Here is a 23,274-nt window from a genome sequence, read left to right as displayed (position 1 = left end):
CTGCCCCGGGTCTAAACTGGCAGCCTCGGTCCACGAAAAAATGGGGCAGTGTTTTTTGGGACAAACGTTCCGTTTTCCATCCGGAATGGCTCGGTAATTCTCAATAGACTTATCAGCCGTTATTGCGCAAACCCCCCCCCCCACGCGGGGGAGGTGGGGGGGGCTAAGATTCTGGCCCGGTCAAAGTTAGAACTCACCATACGCCAGTGCTCAGGATGTTGAGGTAACAAAAACAAGCGCTTCTCCTCCCCAACCCTCCTGCAGTGTTGCCACGTCTGCTTATTATAAGCGAGTCTGGGCTTGTTTTCCTGTAAAGTCGCTTGTAAATATTGGAAGTTGTGGGTTGTGTTTTTTTTTAGGCTTGTTTCTAACGTGTAATTGCTGACTTGGGCTTGCTTCAGTTTAAACACTTTAACCCTATATATATATATATATATATATATACATCAGGTATTTGAAAATATAGTAGTATAGTAATATAGTAACACGATATTAGACAATACAGTTTGACTGACCTGCCCTGTAGTCTCTTATTTTGGGCTTGTTTTCATAGACCTGGTTGATTGTTTCTCTCGCAACATCTGGCAACACTGCCCTTCCCGGGGGTAAAACATGACAACATGGCTACTGGGATGTAGCAGTGAACACTGCCTCTGCTACATCATAATAATATATAATATATATATAATATGAACACGCCTCTGCTACATCATAATAATATATAATATATATATAATATGAACACGCCTCTGCTACATCATAATAATATATAATATATATATAATATGAACACTGCCTCTGCTACATCATAATAATATATAATATATATATAATATGAACACTGCCTCTGCTACATCATAATAATATATAATATATATATAATATGAACACGCCTCTGCTACATCATAATAATATATAATATATATATAATATGAACACGCCTCTGCTACATCATAATAATATATAATATATATATAATATGAACACTGCCTCTGCTACATCATAATAATATATAATATATATATAATATGAACACTGCCTCTGCTACATCATAATAATATATAATATATATATAATATGAACACGCCTCTGCTACATCATAATAATATATAATATATATATAATATGAACACGCCTCTGCTACATCATAATAATATATAATATGAACACGCCTCTGCTACATCATAATAATATATAATATATATATAATATGAACACTGCCTCTGCTACATCATAATAAGGTCAGAAACCAAAAGGGGCCCCGACGTGGGACCCTGGGGTGCTCCCAACGAGCTCAGAGACTTGGGGAATGGCCTATAAATACATACACAGTGTGACTGCTGTGCCATTTCTCACTGTCCCCTCGTTCCCTGGGCCCTGGGGGGGTCCTGGGGGGCCCTGGGTACCTGTACATGCCCTGAAGACAGTAGACAGCATGTTGTTTAGACACATGCTATCATATAGTTTCAAATGTACACCATGTTATTTAACCCATTCAATCCGGGAACGCATCTGTGTGTCATTTTGGATTTCTTTGGGACATTAAAGAATAGCAGATCTACAAGCTCATAGCGCGGCACACCTCATGCCGCGCTACGAGCTTGTAGATCTGCTAATAAAGTAAAATCTTATATATATACAGTTGTGACTCAAATCTTTGCTTCTGGTGGGGGTCCCTGGAACAAAATATTTTGAGATGGGGGGGAGGGGGGGGGGGGTCCGTGGACAAATACATAACATTTTGGGTGGTCCTTAACATGAAAAAAGACTTTGGAAAAATGTTGCAAATGTTTTTAATTGGTCATAAGTTTTGATTTTTTTGAATCTTTTGAAATGATATATTGTTATTTTTAAAGGTATAGCAAACGGAACAAAGGAGATATTTACTCGTAACCCATTCCCTGTTTGGGAAAACAGTGGTTTAGTGTGTGGGGGGGAGAGGGGGGGGGGGGCCCAGTGTCTCAGAGGTACTGGTGTGTGACTGACTGCCAGTGTTGCCACATTTTGCCAGAGAAATTAACAAGCGACCAGGTCTATGAAAACATGCCCCATTATTTTGGGAAAAGGTGGAATGTTTTTGAAACATTTTAACCACTCAAATCTTGTATGAGGGTCCCCAGCACAAGGCATTTTAAATACATGTTTGAGAACCACTGGTTCTCAAGTGGCCGGTAGAGCGGCCGGATGGTGAACCGCAACGTTCCCAGTTCGATCCCGGGCTCCCCCAGAGTTAAAGGGATACTTCACTTTCGGCGGGGGGAAACATTTAAAAAATATATTAAAAATAAATGAAAAAAGTAATGGAAAATTCATGGCCCCCTCACGCATTAGAGTGTCCTACTAATGTGTGAGGGGGCCTTTATTTTGCCATAACTTCTTTCATTTTTTTTAAATATATTTTTTTAATGTTTATTTTATGTGAAAGTGAAGTATCCCTTTAAGGTTACACACCGGTTATGCGAATATACGCAAAGTTAATTAAAATACGCTTCTTCGCTTTTTCGCTCCGTGGAAGCTTGCATTGACTTTATAAGGTTTTTAAAAAAACGTATTATTTGCATGAAAAAAACGCCCCCGGTGTGTAAGGAGCTTTAGTGTCAAAGTGTCCTTGAGCAAGACTCTGAACCCCTAATTGCTCCTGATGAGCAGGTTGGTGCCTTGCATGGTTTCCTCCTACATCGGTGTATGAGTGTGTGTGTGAATGGGTGAATGTAATGCACAATCTATGTAAAGTGCTTTGGATAAAAGCGCTGTATAAATGCACCATTTACCATTTAAACAACATTTAGTAAGGAAGCCCAAACAAGCCCCAAAAATCTGCAACCCACAACTACCGGTTAATAAAACATCAACTGATGCACAAACTTGAACACATCATCAGTGTTGTTACCTGGAGTCACTGGGTGTTTGGGGTCTCGCAACAGACACCCTCCTCCAGGCCATCCGACCGAGGCTGATCAGACCCCGGCCTGTGTCCCAGTGGCATGCTACTGACCCCACTGTCTCTTGGGGGGAGTTAGAGACAGTGCTAATTAGGGGGTTAGGGTTAGCCTGGCATTAGCCAGACCGACAACACGGATCCACTCACATGTAGAAATCTGTGAGTGAATCCACGCCATCAGCCCGGCCGATGCCAGACCAATATTTATAAGAGACCTTACAGGAAAAAAACAAGCCCAATGTCGCTTATAATAAGCAGACGTGGCAACACTGCTTACTGCATGGGGACAGTAATGACACTGTGTGTGTGCAGTGGGAAACCAAGAGAGAGTGTGTGTGTGTGTGTGTGTGTGTGTGTGTGTGTGTGTGTGTGTGTGTGTGTGTGTGTGTGTGTGTGTGTGTGTGTGTGTGTGTGTGTGTGTGTGTGTGTGTGTGTGTGTGTGTGTGTGTGTGCGCGCGCACACTCCTTTTCTCTCCATCTTGTGGAAGGCAAGGCAGTTTTATTTGTATAGCACATTTCAAGGCAATTGAATGTGCAGATCTACAAGGTTGTTGATCGGCTATTTTCAAATAGCCAAGCCCATGTATATACAGTAGGTTTAAAGTGTGTCTAATGTGTTAGTCGCTTCTTTTTGGGCTTGTTTGCATAGACCCGGTTGCTTATTTATCTCGCAACTCGCAATCTGGCAACACTGATTTACAGGGAAATTAAAGTTTGACTGACCTGTGTCCTACTTCCCTGACTTTGTTATAGACATGGTTGCATGTTTCTCTCGCTAGATCTGGCGACATCAGAGAGCAGCCAGTAGCCATGTTGTTGCACTTGGACATATTTAGTTGGAAGAGCATCTTTGAACCCCCCCCCCCCCCCCTCTCTCTCTCTCTCTCTCTCTCTGTATTTCTTTTCCTCTTGCTGTCTTTGTGTTCCAGTACAAAGGAACTGTTGTCACTTGCTAGCTTGGTTGCCATGACAGTGTCTCAGTGTGACTCCAACATTCTCAAGTTGTGCTCCAAGTAGTGTTGCACAAGTTAGCGTGAGGCTAACGCTCAACAAGTTAGCATGGCGCTAATGTAACGCCGGGGATTCGAACCCGGCTCTCCCACGTGGAACACAACAGCTTAAAGGGATGGTTCACCCAAAAAAGGACTTATTAGTGTGGTTGCCCTAACAGGGCAACCAGACTATTGTTCTTGGTAAACTGAAGCACGCAATACTTTGGCACGCTACTCCTCCCACAGTTTATTTTTCCCAATTTAGTGCCATATGTGAAAGTGACCGGTCTCACCGGGAATCGTGTGCTATCATTTTGCTAAGAGATTGGTTACATAGTTTAATTGATATTGATTTATTAGTGCATTAAATTTCCCCATCCACTTTAATGGGAAAATGAAAAAACTCCCATTCAAGTATTTATTTCTCAGAAACCGTAAGGGCTAGAGTTTCAAGATTTGGAGGGGTGGTTCATGATTTAGTCCGAAATTATTAAAAAAAGAATTACACCAGTCGGCCTCATGGTGGCGCTATAACAGCCCACTTTACGTTTTGGCCTATAACTCTTGAACCGGAGGTCGTAAAATAAAAAAAAAAAATTCCCTAGATTCCTTGGGTCATGACGCATTTGTGTCAGGATAGATTTTCCGCCATTTTGAATTTTCTTCAAAACACACTTTTAGCTCCTCCTCCCACATATTTTGTCCAAATTTCACAAAAATCGGTACACATGATCTCTAGACCCATGCGATAAACATATCCAAACGGCATTTTGATAGTCCTTACCGTTCGTCCGTAATTGGCTTCCAAAGTTAGTGGGAGGAGCCCGTTTTACCAAAAATGCCAAAAATCACGAACGAAACGTCCAATCGATCCCAAATTTGAATCACATGTCGAGGGTGGTTAAGTCAACAAATCCCCAAAAGCATTTCCACTTTGATCGATAGGGGGCGCCACAACTGCGCAAAACGTAACCGTTTGATGCAAAAACATGATTTTTGGGGGGCTCAAAATGAAAAGCAGGTGATATCAGGAGTTACATGACGATGTCATTGGCCCGCTACATTTGTGGGAGGGGCCTATTTATTTAGTGGGAGGGGCCTATTTCTTAAAATCAAAACGCCATGTATCACGAACGCAGGATCCAATCGGCACCAAATTCGAATGGCACGTCGCACGGCCTCCGACGGTATTCCTCCAAGCGTATTCCTCAAGTCCCGGCGGCCGCGACCGGCGTCGGCGCAACCACACTTTGCAATTGCCCTGAATTGCGACGCGTCTAGTTTTTAGTGTGGTTGCCCTAACAGGGCAACCAGACTATAGTACTCTATACACTTTATTATTCTAGATAAACAATACTTTGGCACGCTACTCCTCCCACAGTTTTCTTTCCCCAATTTAGTGCCATATGTCAAAATGACCGGCTTCACCGGGAATCGTGTGCTATCATTTTGCTAAGAGATTGGTTACATAGTTTTATTGATATTGATTTATTAGTGCATTAAATTTCCCCATCCACTTTAATGGAAAAGTCAAAAAACTCAAATTCAAGTATTTCTTTCTCAGAAACTGTAAGAGCTAGAGTTACCAGATTTGGAGGGGAGGTTCATAATTTAGTGCAAAATTATTAAAAAAATAATTACACCAATCGGCCAGATGGTGGCGCTATAACAGCCCACTTTACGTTTTGGCCTATAACTCTTGAACCGTTGGTCGTAAAATAAAAATCTTTTTTTCCTAGATTCCTTGGGTCATTACGCAACTCCCTATATAGGCCACGCCCATTTGCGTCAGGATAGATTTTCCGCCATTTTGAATTTTCTTCAAAACACACTTTTAGCTCCTCCTCCCACATATTTTGTCCAAATTTCACAAAATTCGGTACACATGATCTCTAGACCCATGCGATAAACATATCCAAACGGCATTTTGATAGTCCTTACCGTTCGTCCGTAATTGGCTTCCAAAGTTAGTGGGAGGAGCCCGTTTTACCAAAAATGCCAAAAATCACGAACGAAACGTCCAATCAATCCCAAATTTGAATCACATGTCGAGGGTGGTTTAGTCAACAAATCCCCAAAAGCATTTCCACTTTGATCGATAGGGGGCGCCACAACTGCGCAAAACGTAACCGTTTGATGCAAAAACATGATTTTTGGGGGGCTCAAAATGAAAAGCAGGTGATATCAGGAGTTACATGACGATGTCATTGGCCCGCTACATTTGTGGGAGGGGCCTATTTATTTAGTGGGAGGGGCCTATTTCTTAAAATCAAAACGCCATGTATCACGAACGCAGGATCCAATCGGCACCAAATTCGAATGGCACGTCGCACGGCCTCCGACGGTATTCCTCCAAGCGTATTCCTCAAGTCCCGGCGGCCGCGACCGGCGTCGGCGCAACCACACTTTGCAATTGCCCTGAATTGCGACGCGTCTAGTTTTTAGTGTGGTTGCCCTAACAGGGCAACCAGACTATAGTACTCTATACACTTTATTATTCTAGATAAACAATACTTTGGCACGCTACTCCTCCCACAGTTTTCTTTCCCCAATTTAGTGCCATATGTCAAAATGACCGGCTTCACCGGGAATCGTGTGCTATCATTTTGCTAAGAGATTGGTTACATAGTTTTATTGATATTGATTTATTAGTGCATTAAATTTCCCCATCCACTTTAATGGAAAAGTCAAAAAACTCAAATTCAAGTATTTCTTTCTCAGAAACTGTAAGAGCTAGAGTTACCAGATTTGGAGGGGAGGTTCATAATTTAGTGCAAAATTATTAAAAAAATAATTACACCAATCGGCCAGATGGTGGCGCTATAACAGCCCACTTTACGTTTTGGCCTATAACTCTTGAACCGTTGGTCGTAAAATAAAAATCTTTTTTTCCTAGATTCCTTGGGTCATTACGCAACTCCCTATATAGGCCACGCCCATTTGCGTCAGGATAGATTTTCCGCCATTTTGAATTTTCTTCAAAACACACTTTTAGCTCCTCCTCCCACATATTTTGTCCAAATTTCACAAAATTCGGTACACATGATCTCTAGACCCATGCGATAAACATATCCAAACGGCATTTTGATAGTCCTTACCGTTCGTCCGTAATTGGCTTCCAAAGTTAGTGGGAGGAGCCCGTTTTACCAAAAATGCCAAAAATCACGAACGAAACGTCCAATCAATCCCAAATTTGAATCACATGTCGAGGGTGGTTTAGTCAACAAATCCCCAAAAGCATTTCCACTTTGATCGATAGGGGGCGCCACAACTGCGCAAAACGTAACCGTTTGATGCAAAAACATGATTTTTGGGGGGCTCAAAATGAAAAGCAGGTGATATCAGGAGTTACATGACGATGTCATTGGCCCGCTACATTTGTGGGAGGGGCCTATTTATTTAGTGGGAGGGGCCTATTTCTTAAAATCAAAACGCCATGTATCACGAACGCAGGATCCAATCGGCACCAAATTCGAATGGCACGTCGCACGGCCTCCGACGGTATTCCTCCAAGCGTATTCCTCAAGTCCCGGCGGCCGCGACCGGCGTCGGCGCAACCACACTTTGCAATTGCCCTGAATTGCGACGCGTCTAGTTTTTAGTGTGGTTGCCCTAACAGGGCAACCAGACTATAGTACTCTATACACTTTATTATTCTAGATAAACAATACTTTGGCACGCTACTCCTCCCACAGTTTTCTTTCCCCAATTTAGTGCCATATGTCAAAATGACCGGCTTCACCGGGAATCGTGTGCTATCATTTTGCTAAGAGATTGGTTACATAGTTTTATTGATATTGATTTATTAGTGCATTAAATTTCCCCATCCACTTTAATGGAAAAGTCAAAAAACTCAAATTCAAGTATTTCTTTCTCAGAAACTGTAAGAGCTAGAGTTACCAGATTTGGAGGGGAGGTTCATAATTTAGTGCAAAATTATTAAAAAAATAATTACACCAATCGGCCAGATGGTGGCGCTATAACAGCCCACTTTACGTTTTGGCCTATAACTCTTGAACCGTTGGTCGTAAAATAAAAATCTTTTTTTCCTAGATTCCTTGGGTCATTACGCAACTCCCTATATAGGCCACGCCCATTTGCGTCAGGATAGATTTTCCGCCATTTTGAATTTTCTTCAAAACACACTTTTAGCTCCTCCTCCCACATATTTTGTCCAAATTTCACAAAATTCGGTACACATGATCTCTGGACCCATGCGATAAACATCTCCAAGCGGAATTTTGATAGTCCATACCGTTCGTCCGTAAATGGCTTCCAAAGTTAGCAGGAGGGGCCCGTTTTACAAAAAAGCCCACAAATCACGAACCAAACGTCCAGTCAATCCCAAATTTGAATCACATGTCGAGGGTGGTTTACTCAACGAATCCCCAAAAGCATTTCCACTTTGACCCATAGGGGGCGCCACAACTGTGCAAAACGTCACCGTTTGATGCAAAAACATGATTTTTGGGGGGGATCACTCCTCTCAAATTGAAAAGCAGGTGATCTCAGGAGTGACATGACAATGTCATAGGCCCGCTACATTTGTGGGAGGGGCTTATTTATTTTAGTGGGAGGGGCCTATTTCTTCAAATCAAAACGAACACAGGATCACGAACACAGGATCCAATCAGCACCAAATTCGAATGGTACGTCACGCGGCCTCCGACGGTATTCCTCCAAGCATATTCCTCAAGTCCGGGCGGCGGCAACCTGCGACCGGCGTCGGCGCAACCACACTTTGCAATTGCCCTGAATTGCGACGCGTCTAGTCTTATCTTATTCTTATCATCATTCTTGTCATTTCCGGTGATAAGCTTAGACTTTTTACTTTTTACAGGGGCCAGTTACAATTTGCAGCCACCTGTAGGTGCTCTTTTAGAGCGGTTTTGAAAGAGAGTATGGAGTCACACTGTTTTTATGCCTGTTGGTAGAGCATTCCACATTCTGGCGGTATAGTAGAACAAATTTGACCCAATTTTTGTGCCGAAACTGGGTTCAGAGAGATCAGTGGGGCTCAGCATGACGCTAACACTGAACAAATTAACATGACATTAACACTCAACAAGTTAGCATGACGCTAACACTCAACAAGTTAACATGACGTTAACACTCAACAAGTTAGCATGACGCTAACACTCAACAAGTTAGCATGACGTTAACACTCAACAAGTTAGCATGACGCTAACACTCAACAAGTTAGCATGACGCTAACACTCAACAAGTTAACATGACGTTAACACTCAACAAGTTAGCATGATACACAATTGAATTGAGCTGTGTGTGTGTGTGTGTGTGTGTGTGTGTGTGTGTGTGTGTGTGTGTGTGTGTGTGTGTGTGTGGTGGATTTGTAGGGATCGTGAGTGGAATGCTCCTGTCATGATGTCACCGCCATGCCACACCCCACGCCTCGATGACCAGGGAGGGCGTGTCCAGCCGTCGGCCAATCACAGACGGAGCCAGAGTAGAGTCACTTCCTGTGCAGAAGAAGCATTTCCTCTGAGGAGCCTCCTACCTCACTGACGCTCCGCCCCTCGGTAACGAGGAGCTTTTAGAAGGAAAGAATTTAGAAATCACATTTGCATATATGCATAATCATTAAATGCCCCCCCTCCCTCCCCCTTCTGCCAAACAGGCCCCATAGTTCCTGTCTCTTCTACTTCCTTTTTGGAGCCGAAACCGTTTCCTGTATTACTCACCTGTGTGTGATGCTGGTGGCGTGCCCTGGTCGCCATGGAGACGTACGGAGTCCTGCTGCCGTAGGAGGCCATCTTGGAGCCAGCTGCCAGATGTTGTGGCGGGCAGGCCGCCAGGCCGCCACATCTGGACAACAACAACAACAACAACAACAAGGACACAGGGCACACAGGTCAGAGCTCCACCCCGTAGGATATGCCACCCGTCCCTTCAAATACAGAAGACTAACCCTCTAAACTGTACATAATTCATTATACTGTGAGATTTAGTTCTAGGCCCTTATTCTGTATGTTACTGCAGGGACCCAAATATACGTCATTCATTATCCTACTTCTATAATTGAAATGACCTCCAAAAGTACGTCCGGGGTTGACTGTTGATCAGTGCTCTGGCTAATACTTAGGCTTCTTTCCCCGCCTTCAATAAACTTACATATTGTACAATTAATATAAAACTACATTTTAACATTTTAGCCACAGCAGCTTTCCTTCTTCTTGGCCGCAGCACCTTTATTTTGACCCCAGCCTACTGCGCATCTCCATATATGGCCAGTTGGATCACTGGTGCAACGTAGCTGTGATGTAGCTGATCGGGCCTAGATGTGAGGGTCGCGAAGCGGCCCTCACATCTAGTTATTATTATTAATGTGTGCAAATTACAAAGCCAGTAGGCGGGGCTCTAGACCGGATCTCAGCAATGAGCTGTAAATAGAAACCGTTCTCCCGCAAATCCACCATTCGGTCGCCTTTGCGGGAGATTTATGTGGGATGTCTGGCTTTATTCCATGAGTATAACGTTAACATGTTGTTGTTCCTACAGGTGCTGTGCGCTTGATCTTCCTGGCTCCCAGCAGGGAGTGTAGGACTGGGTCTTCTGTAGGACTTGGTCTCCTGTAGGACTGGGTCTTCTGTAGGACTGGGTCTTCTTGTAGGACTTGGTCTTCCTGTAGGACTTGGTCTTCTCTAGGACTGGGTCTTCCTGTAGGACTTAGTGTTCTCTAGGACTGGGTCTTCCTGTAGGACTTGGTCTTCTGTAGGACTGGGTCTTCCTGTAGGATTTGGTCTTCTCTAGGACTGGGTCTTCTCTAGGACTGGGTCTTCTGTAGGACTGGGTCTTCTCTAGGACTTGGTCTTCTGTAGGACTGGGTCTTCTGTAGGACTTGGTCTTCTGTAGGACTGGGTCTTCTGTAGGACTTGGTCTTCTGTAGGACTGGGTCTTCCTGTAGGACTTGGTCTTCTGTAGGACTGGGTCTTCCTGTAGGATTTGGTCTTCTCTAGGACTGGGTCTTCTCTAGGACTGGGTCTTCTGTAGGACTTGGTCTTCTGTAGGACTTGGTCTTCTGTAGGACTGGTCTTGTTGTGTCTAGGACCTACCAGACACACACACACACACACACACACACACACACACACACACACACACACACACACACACACACACACACACACACACACACACACACACACACACTAGTGTAAACTCTTTGCTGCGACCAACAACAACAACACACAACCATGAGACACATTCACGTGGAGCTCGCCCGCAAGGAGGCTCCGGCGCTGGAGCTTCCAGAGCAGGAGGGGGACCTCCCTCCTCCCCCCACCTCCCCCTCCCCCACGCAGGGCCCGGACCCCCCGGGGGGGCCGAGGCCCTTCGGCCGGGAGGAGCTGCGCATCCAGAAGGTCTACCAGCTCTCCATCTTCTCCCAGATGGGAGGGGTCCGCCTGGGGCCCGCCGAGGCCCAGCCGAGGACCCCCCGCCTGGGGCCCGCCGAGGCCCAGCCGAGGACCCCCCGCCTGGGGGTGAAGAGGGGTCTGGAAGAGCCCCCGCTGGCTCACAAGCGCCCCCACCTGGAGGACTCCAACGACGACGACGACGAAGGGCTAGAGGGGGGGGTGCTGTGCGGGCCGGGCCCCCCTCCCACCCCCCCCATGCATTCTCCTTGCACACTGATGGAGCACAGGGACTCCGAGGGGGGGCTGTCCCCCGGGTCTCCGCCCCTCTCGCCGAGCCACACCCCCTCCCGGCGGCCCGCCCAGCACAACCACGACCGGCCCATCCCGGACACCTTCGCCCCGCTCTCGCCCAAATCGCCCCCCATGGTTGACCCGCACGGGGGGCCGCCCTGCTGCGACCCCCCCTCTCTGCTGCTGCCGGGGCCTCCGCCCAGGGCCGAGCCGCCGCCGCCGCCGCCAACACCCGGGGGGGCGGAGCCGCCAACGCCCGGGGGGCCCCGCCCGGTCTTCTACTCCGCCCCTGGCAGTGAGAGCTGTGCCGGCGGCTTATCCCCAGGTAGGCCTGGTACTATTATTACATACTTATCTAATGAGTATTATGTGAAATATTCAGAATTATGTGAAATAATCCGAATTATATGAAATAATCCGAATTATATGAAATAATCCGAATTATTTGAAATAATCCGAATTATTTGAAATAATCCGAATTATTTGAAATAATCCGAATTATTTGAAATAATCAGAATTATATGAAATAATCCGAATTATTTGAAATAATCCGAATTATTTGAAATAATCCGAATTATTTGAAATAATCAGAATTATATGAAATAATCCGAATTATTTGAAATAATCCGAATTATTTGAAATAATCAGAATTATTTGAAATAATCAGAATTATATGAAATAATCAGAATTATATGAAATAATCCGAATTATTTGAAATAATCCGAATTATTTGAAATAATCCGAATTATTTGAAATAATCAGAATTATATGAAATAATCAGAATTATTTGAAATAATCAGAATTATATGAAATAATCAGAATTATTTGAAATAATCAGAATTATTTGAAATAATCAGAATTATTTGAAATAATCAGAATTATATGAAATAATCCGAATTATTTGAAATAATCCGAATTATTTGAAATAATCAGAATTATATGAAATAATCAGAATTATATGAAATAATCCGAATTATTTGAAATAATCCGAATTATTTGAAATAATCAGAATTATATGAAATAATCCGAATTATTTGAAATAATCCGAATTATTTGAAATAATCCGAATTATATGAAATAATCAGAATTATATGAAATAATCAGAATTATATGAAATAATCAGAATTATATGAAATAATCAGAATTATTTGAAATAATCAGAATTATATTAAATAATCAGAATTATTTGAAATAATCAGAATTATATGAAATAATCAGAATTATTTGAAATAATCAGAATTATATTAAATAATCCGAATTATTTGAAATAATCAGAATTATATGAAATAATCCGAATTATTTGAAATAATCCGAATTATTTGAAATAATCCGAATTATATGAAATAATCAGAATTATATGAAATAATCAGAATTATATGAAATAATCAGAATTATATGAAATAATCAGAATTATTTGAAATAATCAGAATTATATTAAATAATCAGAATTATTTGAAATAATCAGAATTATATGAAATAATCAGAATTATTTGAAATAATCAGAATTATATTAAATAATCAGAATTATATGAAATAATCAGAATTATTTGAAATAATCAGAATTATTTGAAATAATCAGAATTATTTGAAATAATCAGAATTATATGAAATAATCAGAATTATTTGAAATAATCAGAATTATATTAAATAATCAGAATTATATGAAATAATCAGAATTATTTGAAATAATCAGAATTATTTGAAATAATCAGAATTATATTAAATAATCAGAATTATTTGAAATAATCAGAATTATTTGAAATAATCAGAATTATTTGTAATAATGGTCATAATCGTTTCCTTGTTGAAAAATAGTCATACCTTTTCAATCATTTTCCAAAAATAGCAGAAATAATAAATACAATTATTAAATATGTCGGTCAGTAATTTCTTTGTATACTTATTCTTTTTCATATCTGCCCTGTGCAATTTTAGATTACGAAGCCTCTAAGGCAAGCAGAAATAAAAATGTTATTATGTTCCAATGTTCAATGCCAAAACACATCGTTAATCGCAATTATTTGTACGACAATCGTCAACTTAACTCTATAACTGCCAAAGACGTTTATAAACGTCTTTGAGAAATTAGCTGTTGCCTGCCAAGGACGTATAAAAACGTCTTGAAAAAAAAAAAAAAAAAAAAACTTTTTTCAAAAAAAAAAAAATTCTAAAAAGATTCTCTAATTATTTAGTATTGACACCTTTTCGATATTCCAAACGAATAAGGAGATAACAATTTCCAAAGATTTGCTGCTCCATGGTCGGGGGATCTTAGTATAATTTGAAATTCAATTCCGATTCACTTTTCAAATAATTATTTTACTGATTTTCCTTTCAGAAACCAAATTAAATATTGCTCCATTTTTCAAATAATCACTTCCAAATTAAACCTCAGATTATACTAAGATCCCAAGGTCAGTTGGGGGTATCTTAGTATAATCTGATATATTATATTCAATTCAAATTCACATCTGAAAAGTCTATTTTACTGATTTTCCTTTTTAAACATTGCTTCATTTTTCCAATTTTCTAGCCCACAAAAAAAATCAGGAAAATGCTCCATTTTTCTGATATTGTGCTTAGTATTTTGGCGTCTTTTGATTTGGGACTGACACTGAGAAAAGCTCAAAATAGGGTTTTTTTCAGTTTTTTCATCCCAGAATAAAAATCAAAGAATGTCTTCATTTTTTCAATTTTCTAGCCCACCCAAAAATCAGGAAAATGCTCCATTTTTCTGATATTCTTATTAGTATTTTGTCATCTTTTGATTTGGGACTGACAAAGGAAAACATCTTTATTTGTCTTTGTTTTTCAAAATGTCAGTCATCTTTTAATCTACATTTTTCATCAAAACAAAGATGTCACGTGACCACGTGTTACATCACATGGTCTTTGTCCTTCAAAGTAAAAGTTGTAGTCTAACATGTAAGCAATAGGATCTACAGACAGTCATTAACACCACATCTAATGACTGTATGATGTTGTTTTTAATGCCTTTTCTGTCTTTTTTTTTAGATCAAAGCTACGGCTCACAAAAGTATGTTGCAAGACTACCAAACCTTTCTGGGACATAAAACCGTAAATCCCTTACAACTATATACTTGTGGTGTGGAAGCTCCACCAGCAGGGGTCATTCACTTTCCCCTTGTGCCTCCCAACTTCACAGCACCTTAGTAGTTTTACTGAGGTGCTGTCAACCTAACAACCTTTTTGTTCTTCTATACAAATATTTTCTTTCACATCAGGATTTAAAGGACGAGTTCACCCATTTTCAACCTGTCTTCATATAATTGTTCCTCAATAATGCTCATGATAATATGGCACCCATCGAGAAAAAAAAATCCGATGGGGAATCCAAGATAATAGAAACTACAGGCTTTCTATTCCTGTTAGCACGCTATAATGGAAACCATTGTTCTCGCGTTAATAAAAACAAATATATACAATTTTAAATATTGAAGGGAAAAAAATCCTTTCTGTTGAACTGATAATCGGCTGATTCTTTGACCAGATCCGAGAGCCGCCATGAGAAGTAAGTAAAATCGATATGTAAGGCTTAGGCTGTGAAAACCAACTAGGCTGATGAGTTGTCTGATGCTTATCTAAGAGTTAATGTCGCTCGGTTTCACTGATGAACTCCCTTAGCCATGATGTCAGTCCTGATTAACTCCCTTAGGACTTTGATGTTTGTCCTGGACGTTTTGGTTATCTCCATATATGGAGTTCCAGTAGGGGTTCTCTGATGTCAGCGCTAGGTATGTTAGGTATCTCCATGATAATCGTCTAGGAGAGATTCTATGATGTGTTGGAGATTTCAGCTATTTAAACAACAGACAAATTGTGCAATGACATAATTTGTCGTTTGTCCGTCCATTGTATTGGTGAAATTAAGAGCAGACAAGACTGTTAAAATTAAGTGTATTAATTAATCAAGCAGTAAGTTAAAAGTTAGAGAAATGTACTTAAAAGAGATCTCTGGGCTCACACTAGCTTTCCTTATCAGCAACAAATTGCATCGAGGTCACCTCACTAAGTCTGAGCCCTCTTATCTGTCCCTAGAGCCCCTATATACTGAAATGTGGGATGGTCTTCAGGTTGGTTCGCCACCTGACTCAGCATTTGTCTTCAAACAATGGGGGGGGGGGGGATTTCTCTCCAACCTGCATCTTTCTAAGATTAGGGAAGGACAGAAAGGAACAGAAACCACAAATGCATACACATGTACAGACAGATGACCTCTCATCACTTCAACGGCCGGGCCATCTGACAGTTTTGTCTTCTTTATTGGGACAGCAATTAAACAATAGTAATTAAAGCAATCGCATATTCTTATAATACCAACTAGTATTAACTAAAGCTTTAAAGGGATATCAATTGCCATCAGATGTCAGACTTGGGGAGGTTAATTGTCTCCATCTATGGGAATCTCCATTTGGGAAGGTTGTGATCGAATAGGTCACTAAAGTCGGGACTGAATAGGTCATTCATCCCATTAGGTTTCTGGGCACCTTGCCATGATCCACCTTGCGGTGTTATCCATCTATGGCTAATGCTGGCAAGTATGCCCTGAACGTTCTTTATACTTTCACTGGTAGATGCGTTTCTGAAGTGTCCATAGCCCTCCTTTGCTTTGCTTTGCTTTGCTTTGCTTTGCTTTGCTTTGCTCCTATGAGACACAGACTGAGAAGAAAAAAATCACACAATTTTAGCAGGAGCATTAGTGAGGATCTATGAAGATAGGTTGAAAATGGGTGAAGTCGTTCTTTAATGATCATTAGACTAATAACCCATTACCCATTATCAATAAGTAACCCACCTATATCCCAAACTCCCTCCCCAGTCAGAGTTCATAGTTTTATTGAATGTAGAATTATGTGCAGGATGTCATTTGTATATGTGAGGGAACTTAATTTACTGTCTTTCCCTATGGGACTGACCGTGGGTAGCTACCTGGGATGTAAGTTGGGGCTTGATCAACCCCGGCTGGGTCACCTGGGTGAGGGTTCATGTTGCAAGACCCGAAACACCCTATGACCCCAGGCTACAACACTGATGATACATCCCAGGTGCATCCATGTGATGTATTCTTTATTGTATGTACTTAATTTAGGAGATAATATCTCAACTGTTCTTGGCTAATATGACCCCAGGGAACAACTTAGGAACTGTGACTAATTCTCTATCCGGAATGAAATACCCGAAAATGACCACGCTCTTTTTTTAAATGACCATAACCGGTGCACTACTTCCAACATGGCTCTATCTGCTAAACCTTTGGAGCTACAGATTTACTGAGGTGCTCAAAATGTTCAGAATACTTATGATTAGGGAAACATAGTAAAGTGTAAAATTTCTAATTTGATATTTGACAGAACAGAAGAAACGTATTACTGTCCAGGGCCATAAGGATATTTTTGCGCAAATCAATCTAAGAGCACCACATTTGTCCCAGATGTAACCCAGGGCATGCTCTAATGATTTAGCAAGAGCGCCCGAGCCAGCAACCTTCAGGGTCATCATAGTGGCCAAATCCAATATGACCGCCACCTGACAAAGTTTTTGGCTATAACGTTTGAACCACATGTTCAGCTATGAATGCAAACTTGGTGTCTAAATCATGTTTTTTGACAATTAAAAACATGTTTGAATGCTTATCTTTATGATTTAATCTATCTAGAGGACACTAATTTGATTATCACAAATATGGCTACTATGTTCTGAAACAACCAATGTATCTTACGATGTAATTTCATTGAAACAAGAATGATTTAACAGTAGAACTAATTCCTATGATGATAGACCTACAGCTAGAGCTAATACAGTATGTTCAACAATGCTCAGCATAAAGTGTAATACTATATAGTATTACTATTCTATACACCATTGACTAGTATGATATCATACGGTACTAGTCACTAGCCACTGTCAGGATTCATCTACTCTGCTGTGGCCACCACGGCTCTTGCCGGCGTACAGTATATGATGATGACCATATACTCCAATCTTTGGACATGGAAAGTTGATCTTTTCAGGCTCCAAAGTAAGGGTGACCAGAGATTCTTTGAGATACCTGCACTCCTTTTCCCATAGTCAGGGAAGGCTGATGTTGGTCAAATGGTAACCAGGTCCCTTGAGAACTTCCTCCCACCCAAGCTGCACTGATTCAGCATGTCCGAACCTGGGAACCTTACTGGACCCATCTCGCAGATGCCAGTAAAGCTTGCGCCATCCTCCTCCACTGTGGCTGCAAAAGTCATGTAGTGGACACAGCAAATGCTGCAAAACTGGAGTCTGCTGCATCTTGATATTTAGATGTTGTGTGATTAGGACATTAAAAACAATCATCACCCGAGGAATCAAAAGGACTGAGCACATGTGTGTGTGTGTGTGTGTGTGTGTGTGTGTGTGTGTGTGTGTGTGTGTGTGTGTGTGTGTGTGTGTGTGTGTGTGTGTGTGTGTGTGTGTGTGTGTGTGTGTGTGTGTGTGTGTGTGTGTGTGTGTGCGTGCGTGTGCGCGCGCGCGCGCGTGTGTGTGTGTGTGTGGTGCAGTATGTATCAGTTATCGCAGAGCTGTTCTGTTGTTGTAACACCAAGACACATTCCTAGCAACGATTTGTTGTTTAGCAATTCACTTTTCAGATTCTAATTTGAACATATTGTTCAAATTCCATACACCTTTGACTATTATGATAGTATTCACTTTATGCTGAGCATTGATGTTATGGTTTGCTGACCAGCTGCTGCTGGAAGTGCCAACTGCACCCACTAAAGTTACCAGGGGTGACCGGGCCTTTGCCGTGGCTGCCCCCTCTGGAATGACTTTCCTTTACGCATCAAAGCAGCCCAGTCATCTTTACTAAAGACTAATTTTTTGTCCTTGGCATTCAGTAACAACTAAAGCAGCCTTACCTTCCTCTATTGGCGCTAATGTTTGTTTGTCTGTGCTTACTCATTGTTTACTATTTTTTTGCTTTGTTTTGCTTTTTACCTGTACAGCACTTTGGTTGACCTGGTCATGTTAAATGTGCTATATAAATAAACCTTGATTTGATTTGATTTGATTTTTAAAAGGACGTGGTCATTTTCGGGTATTTCGTCCCGAATAGAGAATTAGTCACAGTTCCTAAGTTGTTCCCTGGGGTCATATTAGCCAAGAACAGTTGAGATATTCTCTCCTAAATGAAGTGCACACATATCTTAGCCAGGTCCTAGAAAGTGAATGACCCCTGCTGGTGGAGCTTCCACACCACAAGTATATAGTTGTAAGGAGTTTACGGTTTTATGTCCCAGAAAGGTTTTAGTAGTCTTGCAACATACTTTTGTGAGATGTAGCTTTGATCTAAAAAAAATGACAGAAAATGCATTAAAAAACACATCATACAGTAATTACATGTGGTGTTAATGACTGTCTGTAGATCCTATTGATTACATGTTAGACTACAACTTTTACTTTGAAGGACAAAGACCATGTGCTTTGACCCATGGTCACATGGCTTCTTTGTTTTGATGAAAAAGGTAGACTAAAAGATGACTGACATTTTGAATAATAACCATTCCAGGCTTTTGGATTCCAGATGAATTAAGAAAAAAAAAGACAAATAAAGAGCTTTTTCCTTTGTCAGTCCCAAATCAAAAAATGCCAAAATACTAATCAGAATATCAGAAAAATTGAGCATTTTCCTGATTTTTTGGTGGGCTAGAAAATTGGATAAATGAAGCCATTATTTGATTTTTGGTCTGGGATGAAAAAACGCCAAAACCTTTTTTAAGAGCTTTTTTTCAGTGTCAGTCCCAAATCAAAAAAAGACAAAATACTAATGAGAATATCATAAAAATGGGCCATTTTCCAGATTTTAAGGGAAAAAAGAAAAGTTTCAAAATGAAGCAATGTTTTATTTAGGATCTGAAACGAAAATCAGTAAAATATACTTTTCAGACGCTTATTCCAATTGAAAAACAAATAATAAATAAGATGCCCTGACTCCAAAAGCCCGGGGGATCTTAGTATAATCTGAGGTTTAATTTGGAAGTGATTATTTGAAAAATGGAGCAATATTTAATTTGGTTTCTGAAAGGAAAATCAGTAAAATTATTGTTTAAAAAGTGAATTAGAATTGAATTTCAAATTATACTAAGATCCCCCGACCCTCCATCCACTTCAATGTTAAAATTGAAACGGACAAACAATTCACAATGTTTTTTGGTTTGAAACCACTGGTTTTGAGCTATTTTCAAACATCAAACAACACATGACAACAAGGTCAAATCTTCTTATTTTCTATCAATTACACAATTACACAATTACACATCATGAAGCCTTGAATTCATGGAGATTGTTTTATTTTTGTCGCATTCCTGAGCCAATAAAAACATCAAATTATTAAAAACTAAAAATCTCCATGAATTCAAGGCTTCATGGGGTCTAATTAATTTATTTTGGCTGAACTACACTCCTTTAAATGTTGTAACGGTAACACAAGCCCCTCTACCCCCCCCCCCCCCCAGGCTCCCCCGGTGGTCCGGCCAGTCCCACCAGCCCCCCAGGAGGACCCTTCTCCCCGCCGCACCACTCAGAGCTTCCAGAGCCCGGCGAGGCCACCGAGTGGGGGGCGGGGCTAGAGTCCTCCCCGCCGGAGCGCAGCGCCACCCAGACCTCCGCCGCCTCCTCGCCCTCCCCCTCCCCCTCCCCCTCCTCCTCCTGGCCCACCCCCTCTTCATCCTCCTGGCCCACCCCCTCCGGAGGTGGCGGCCACGCCCCCTGCCCGGCCAAGAGGAGGCTGCTGTCCCCCAGCGACACGGGGGAGTCGTGTTCTGAGGACGAGGGTCCGTCCACGTCCAAGCGGAGCCGCGTGGCGCTGCTGACCCCCGGCCTGGGCCTGGCCTCCTGCCGCGGCACGGACGCCAAGGCCGCGCCCTTCTGGAACCACCTGCTGCCTGCGGCAAGAGACCACCGGGCCAAGGTTAGCGCACGCACACGCACGCGCACGCACACACACACACGCACACGCACACACACACACACACACACACACACACACACACAAACCTTTTTTTTTAAGTGGATTAAATACATGGGGGGCAGACTCCTGCAACGGGCCGGGTACCCGCGGATACCCGACGGGTACCCGACGGGTACCCGCGTTTGACGGGTGAAAACGGGTGAAAATTTTACTTTGATAAAATCACGGGTACGGGGACGGGCGGTACTGAACTAATCGCGGGCGGGTATCATTTTATTGTGAAAATCAGAGAGCACTGTTTCCGCCCAAACAGTCACTTGTGTAACTTAACACAGCACAACTGCATGGAGCACGCTGGTCAGTTATCTTAACTCACAAAAACACATAGAACATCCTGCTAAACCTTCAAATTAAAACCGTCTGCCCACATAAACAACGACACATGTGTGCTGCGTAGATGCGCGTTCGCGCGCGTGGCTTAAAGGAGGAGTTCACCCAAAAAATTACTTATTTTCTATCAATTGCACACCCTATGAAGCCTTGAATCCATGGATTCTTTTTTGTTTTTGTCGCATTCGCTAATAATTTGATTCCCGTCTCCTACCGGCTAATGTATCTGGTAGGAGACACAAAGTAGATTATTTGTGTCTCCGACCGGAATTACACACGGTCATCAAATTATTGTTTTAGGAATGCCACAAAAACAAAAATAAATCCATGAAATCAAGGCTTCATGGGGTGTGCAATTGATAGAAAATAAGTAATTTTTTGAGTGAACTCCTCCTTTAAGCTCGCTCCTCCGTCTTCACTTGATTTCTGTACGAACCTGACCACTGAATGTAGCGCTGTTGTTGAGGGCTGCTATCTTTTTCAACACACTTTTCAATAGGATTTACATTTTACTCTGCAGTCTGCATGTAATCACGGGTAAACGGGCGGACAACGGGTCGTTTATTTGACGGGCGGGGCGGGTCTGGTTCGTATTTTGAAATAATCACGGGTGACGGGTCGGTCTACGGATCTGAGTATTGACGGGCGGGGCGGGCGCGGGTTCTCAAAATTGGACCCGTGCTGGACTCTGATGGGGGGGCACGTGCTCTCTGTGGCTTTATGGGCGAGGCCCCAGTGAAGTAGCCTCGCGTAGCCAGACTATATCACTGTGTGGATATGAGTCTGGTGCTTCCATGAGGACGTTTTTTTCCCCAAGGGGTGGGATCAAAACAATGGCCCTCGACGCAATTGGTTAGACCTACAACCAACTACCAAATGGTCACCCACGTCTTCTGGAGCAGGAAATGGATTCTCTATGGAGCGGTGCCAGACCCAAATCGCAGAGTGCAATTTTTTTTTGTTCTCGCAGATTCGTCTGGTCCCAGGCTACCAGTGAAGGGCTTTAAATTTCAATAATGACCACCTCCTCATACATTATACCGCTTATTACACGGCTACTTAATACAAATATAAATAAATTGACCCAAAAGTAACAACAAAACAAAGTATTTCCTTGCTTACGACAATGAAAGTATTCCATAAGTATTGGGCTGGGTGGAGAAGTTCGCTTGGGAAAACAAACGACAGTATTCCATAAGGTAACCGGAAGACTCGCCCCAAAACACACTCGCCTCCATTCTATATACCGCCGATTGGCCTGTAATACTGCAGGATTTGCCCCGGGGCGACTGTGTTTTGGGCCGAGCGTTATGGTATTCCCCCGTTGTTGCGCCACGATAAACAAGGAAGTGTAGAGGATCAAATAGAATCACTTTTCGGTTACTGCATCGTCTATTTCTCACTTCAAATGTTTTCAAAAACATTCTTGAGAGCAACGTTTAGTTGGAAATGACATTGTTTGTTTGTTTACATGGCTGTCATGTTGGATACAGGATCAAATCAAGCAGCGCAGGTTGATATAAGCAGGTGTTCTGAGTCTTTGATTAGACAGGTTGATATGAGCAGGTGTTCTGAGTCTCTGATTACACAGCGGTCCGTTATAGAGCTCATCGGTCATTATCAAGAAATAATGACCGATGACTGACCAATCAGAATCAAGCATTGAACCAAGCCGTGTAATAAATGTAATTAATACACAGCTTGGTTGAATGCTTGATTCTGATTGGTCAATCGCTGAATTCAGCGGTTTGTTATTCCTGAATAATGACCGATGAGCTCAATAACAGACCGCTGTCTAATCAAAGACTCAGAGCACCTGCTCATATCAACCTGTGCTGCTTGATTTGATCCTGTATCCAACATGACAGCCATGTAAACAAACACACCATGTCATTTACGACTAAACGTTGCTCTCAAGAATGTTTTTGAAAACATTTGAAGTGAGAAATAGACGATGCAGTAACCCAAAATCGATTCTATTTGATCAACACTTTGTGAAGACTGAACCAAACCAACACTCGGAGACAGTATTTGCGAAGGCCTCACAGGGCGTTTTATTTGTAAATATGACACGTCCACAGGGGGGAAACCCCTGGTGCCGTTTGTTAATACGTTTCAAATCATAAATCAAACAAAGCAAACTTTTCACCCCTTTGGGGCTCTGTGTCAGTAGTTGTCCATGCGTTTCTCCCTCACGCGCTCTGCGTGGGATTCCAGTCCATGAACGCTCTGTTTCTACATCAGGTCCTAGGTTGCCTAGAACAAAAATATAACCATTAGACTCCGAGTTTCATAACACCAAGTACTGAGGAGGAGAATTAGTGGGGG

At 42.0% G+C, this 23,274-nt stretch overlaps 1 protein-coding gene across 3 annotated transcripts in view; it reads left to right on the top strand.

The window, feature by feature from the left end:
* Nucleotides 1-11,134: 11,134 nt before the first annotated feature.
* atosb (atos homolog b) overlaps nt 11,135-23,274 on the top strand; it is a 29,734-nt gene continuing 17,594 nt past the window's right edge. For all 3 annotated transcript variants that reach the window (XR_013933410.1, XM_080432488.1, XM_080432487.1), the window contains exons 1-2: nt 11,135-11,922; nt 20,102-20,556. Coding sequence is in view for 2 of the 3 variants with exons in the window: in XM_080432488.1 (XP_080288614.1) it covers nt 11,145-11,922; nt 20,102-20,556 (1,233 nt within the window). In the remaining variant the exon portion in view is untranslated. The remainder of the gene's footprint in view (nt 11,923-20,101; nt 20,557-23,274) is intronic.

Source organism: Gymnoscopelus braueri (assembly GCF_963280865.1).
Source record: "Gymnoscopelus braueri genome assembly, chromosome: 7".
Lineage (NCBI taxonomy): Eukaryota > Metazoa > Chordata > Actinopteri > Myctophiformes > Myctophidae > Gymnoscopelus > Gymnoscopelus braueri.
This window is presented reverse-complemented; position numbering and strand designations above follow the sequence as displayed.